Raw genomic sequence first — 4,650 nt, 5'->3', positions numbered from 1 at the left:
TAATAATAATAATAATAATAATAATAATAATAATAATAATAATAATGATAATAATAAAAATAAAACAAAGAAATATTAAAGAAAAACAACAATAAACTACAAAAAAATGAAGGTTATATAATACTGGAACAATATTTCCCATTGAAATGTTTTGTTACTCTACCTGCATATATCATGTTGTCTTTGATGTAAAAATAGGAAATGGTTCATTGTTTCATCAGTGAAAGAATGGTAACGATTGGATTTCTTTCAATTCAGTGGCTAGTTCATGAAAAGTTAGTGTTTTGTGTATACATGTGTGTGTGCGTATGTGGTGTGTGTGAATGTATGTATGTATGTATGTATGTATGTATGTATGTATGCATGTATGCATGTATGTATGTGTGTGTGTGTGTTTGCTTGTGCTGGAGTTTAGAACTATCTGTATTAGCTCATGCATTTCACACACGCCCATAGATTCCTTTGTGTGACTGTGTGTGCATATGTGTATGTGAGTGTGTGCATATGTGTGTGTGTATGTGTGTGTGCATATGTGTGTGTGTGTGTGTGTGCTTGCACTGGAGTTTAGTGTTATATGAATGAGCACATGCATTGCACATGCGATATCTATATGTACACACACATGTATGTGTGTGTGTGTGTCTGTGCATGTGCATGCACTGGGGTTTAGAGCTATCTGAATAAGCAACATACATTACACATGCACACACAGATTCCTGTGTATATGTGTGTGTGTGTGTGTACATGCACTGAGGTGTTTAGAGTTATCTAAATGAACACGCACAATACACATGTACCCAAAGATTTCTCTTCAGTAGAGCGAGTAGGTTTGTAGACAATAATGCCTTGATATCAGAATATAAAAGATAATCTTATTCTATATAACTTCATTTCTTACAATCTACTTTGTCATTGAAAGCTAACAATGTAAGTTTTATAAAAGCAGATTTATTTCACCATCCTGTTTGTCTTGTGAGGGCTTCTAAATTGGTGATTCATGTCATTATGCCATTGTATAAATTGATGGCCATAGTTGTTGTTGTTTCCATTATTATTTACCATTTAAAGATTTATCGTGGTTGGGAGTAACCAGATATATATTTGTATTTATATATATTTTTTGTGTTAGGGTAGGGTATTTAAAAATTTCTTATTCCTTGGTGTAATTTTTGACCCCTAACACTATTAAGTTACAGATATTCTGTCAGCTTTCAAAAGAAATAATAATAGCACAGGAAAAAGATGGTATTGATATACACCAGAGAAGGTTTCGGAAAATGACAAAACAATCAGACTCTGGGATAGGCTAATAATACAAATAGGGAGATCAAGGCTAATTGGCCAGATATTGTTATCAAGGACATTTTAGAGAAACAATACCTCCTAATTGACATTTCAGTTCCAACACATGACTGTCTCTCTCTAAAAGAAATAGAAACTGTTGAAATGCAAAGATCTGGAAACAGAGATAAGTTGAATGTGGAACCTGAAGACAGAAACAATCCCTATAGGTATAAGTATGATAAAAAAAAACATACAAACACATAACAAAAATTCAAGACTTGTGAATATATATAACATACGGTAAATAACACTGCTAAGCATCGAAAACATCTTATATAATATAAAGCACTTTCAATACGCTAAACATAACAACACCTAAACAAAGTATACCACATATCCAAGACACACAGAGCTGTACTCAGAAGTGCAGTGAAAGCATGCAATAAAGTAAGTCTACTGAATAATAATGATGATAATGATGATGATGATGATGATGATGATGATAATAATGATAATAATAATAATAATAATAATAATAATAATAATAATAATAATTGGTGCTCTTCGAAGTATCAGCAATCAACTACCAACATGGCTGAAAAAGATTGGTGCAAGTGTAAAGGTAGAACACCTACAAAAATCCGCATTGCTTGGAACTGGAAGAGTTTGTGGCATTGATTTACATTTATAATAAAATAAATATATACAAATTATAAAAATAAAAATAAAAATATACAGTACAGTACTGTTTCTACTTCGTGGATTTTGGAACACAATATCTGTGATAGTTGAGGGATTGCTGTACTTTACTGGTGCTTATTTTACTCTCTAGCATTTAAACTACCAAGTCTGGCCTGAATATTCTACCTGGTTAATGTTCGAACCAGCCAGATCTGGCCTCTCACACTTACCCTACAATATCATTCTAAAGATAATCAATTGCATCGTTGAAGTGTCAGAGATCGAGTTAGTACATGATTATTTCAAAACAATGTGAATGAATGATCATTACATGTGACAGAGTAATGTGAATGCTTCGGAGTTAAATGATTCTGGAAGAATGAGAACCACGGTTGGTTCCGATGATGGGAGTTCAGCTCCGAAATTAAAGGGAGATCTAAATACTGCAAAGCATTTTGACCAATTCTCTAAGCATTGTGCTAATTCATCAACAACAATGATTCCTTTATTTGTCTAAGAGACTTTCAAGTGTCCAGGTTAATAAAAATATGTAGTTTTTTTTTTTTCAACATGTTCATGTAGACTACTTTTTAAGTATCTCTACAGATTTTCTGTAGAATTTAGAGCCAGCACTGAAACTTAGGGTATTTCTTATATGAATACATCTATGCAGGAGTGCCTGTGTGGTAAGTAGCTTGCTTACCAACCACATGGTTCTGGGTCCAGTCCCACTCCATGGCAATTTGGGCAAGTTTCTTCTACTATAGCTTTGGGCTGACCAAAGCCTTGTGAGTGGATTTGGTAGATGGAAACTGAAAGAAGCCCGTCGTATATATGTATATATATATCTGTGTGTGTGTTTGTGTGTGTGTGTGTGTATGTTTGTGTGTCTGTGTTTGTCCCCCAACATCGCTTGACAACCGATGCTAGTGTGTTTACGTCCCCGTAACTTAGCAGTTCGGCAAAAAAGACCGATAGAATATGTACTAGGCTTACAAAGAATAAGTCCTGGGGTTGATTTCTTCGACTAAAGGTGGTGCTCCAGCATGGCCGCAGTCAAATGACTGAAACAAGTAAAAGAGTAAGAGTATGCAAATAATGTGATTGAAGATAAAGAAAATTGGTAATGGGTGTATCAGCATATTTCAGGAATATAAAAGCTATGTGTTTACGGATGGTTAATGGGTTGGATGTGGTGTTTGGAAAGGAGCAATAACTCCCGAAACATGCATATTCATCTATTATCTATGCTTTCTATTTTCAGTCACATTGTTTACATCGACATATTCATATATGGAATGTAACTTTCAGTACTGGCTCTAAATTCTATAGAAAATTTGTAGAGATAACTTAAAAAGGGGTTGTATCACACAGCTAACACAAAAACATAGGATACAGTTTACCTCCCATCCATGTGGATTCATGTTCAATTCTCCCCCTAATTAGATCATCAGCATCAACAATATTGGTTATATCTACCTTCCTTAGATAAATTGCAAGAATACTTCTCATTTGTATATTCCATTTTTGATATGATTTCTATAGTTGGATGACCTTCTTTGACCATTTTATAGAATGCAGTGATTGCATTTTATCCTTAAAGAGTCTGCTCTGTCCTTGATATAAGGTCCTCTATACTCCATATACTTTCATTCATTTACCTATCATTTTACAGAGTGTACTGGGTGCATTATGCCATGCTACCAGCATGTAAGAGGTTCTTGTCTGAAAAGTACTTTACTTTTGTTGTCTTTATATATTTGCCAACTACTTTACTGAGTGTCCCAGATGCATTTTTTCATGGTATTAACTAAATTTCTCTTTTTCAAATGTGAATCAATAATTTCTAAAATTCTTGTAATGTATATTTGAATGTATGTGTATATCTGTCCCAATGTTTGTATGTGTGTTTACCATGCATGCATAAAGAGAGGTAAGTATCGGGGTAGTAACACCACTTAACTTACCTGTTGTAAATTCTTTGTTATCATAATGACAACAGCTGTTGAACAAACTCTTTTGTTGTTTGGTGAAAACAAAATTCAGCCAAAATATTATGTTATGATTGTGATAGATTCGTTTTACGTTTTTTGTTAATGTTTTTCACCAGAAAACTGCTCATGATTGGAAGTACTATGAGGAACAGAAATTTCAAGTTTTGGAGAACTTAAACAAAGCAGAAATGGAACTTGAAAAGGAACCAGTTGGTGGTGGCCATGACCTGGCACAAAAAGACCTAGAAGTGAAAAAGGTAAGAATCATCTGGTTTTTCTCCTGTGTCTCTCATAAATATTTTAGTAATTGTAATTGCTGTTCTCTAACCCAATCAGCACCGACCATTCTCACTTATCTATAGCACATTGTTAATCATTGTTAATCAGTTGTTATTGCGTTGCCACGGGTGATCTGCCCTGATCCAGAAGAACTGTGATCAAAGATATTCCAGCCGCAACCATCTTATCTTTAGGGGAATATCTAAGACTGCATTATCTAATAAGGCCTTCTTTTTTTAAGATGGTAGGATGTGATTTGAGTGAGAAATTTAGCTGCTATTTCTTACAGGTTTAATGAGCCCATAGATGCTTTCTGATTGTCAATTAAGCAACTAATACATTTGAAATCAGTTGAACTAGTCATTGTAACCAACAGATCTAGTACTCTCTTTCTCTCTCTCTCTCTCTCTCT

At 34.1% G+C, this 4,650-nt stretch overlaps 1 protein-coding gene across 10 annotated transcripts in view; it reads left to right on the top strand.

The window, feature by feature from the left end:
* The window catches only part of LOC106881484 (nesprin-1), an 811,219-nt gene that overhangs the window by 256,777 nt on the left and 549,792 nt on the right, over positions 1 to 4,650 (top strand). For all 10 annotated transcript variants that reach the window (XM_052966929.1, XM_014931893.2, XM_014931887.2 and 7 more), the window contains one exon: positions 4,076 to 4,216. In XM_052966929.1, the coding sequence (XP_052822889.1) occupies positions 4,076 to 4,216 (141 nt within the window). The remainder of the gene's footprint in view (positions 1 to 4,075; positions 4,217 to 4,650) is intronic.

The sequence above is a fragment of the Octopus bimaculoides genome, chromosome 4 (assembly GCF_001194135.2).
Source record: "Octopus bimaculoides isolate UCB-OBI-ISO-001 chromosome 4, ASM119413v2, whole genome shotgun sequence".
NCBI classification, from domain to species: domain Eukaryota; kingdom Metazoa; phylum Mollusca; class Cephalopoda; order Octopoda; family Octopodidae; genus Octopus; species Octopus bimaculoides.
Note: the sequence above shows the minus strand (reverse complement) of the source record. Positions and strands in the feature narration are given on the sequence as shown.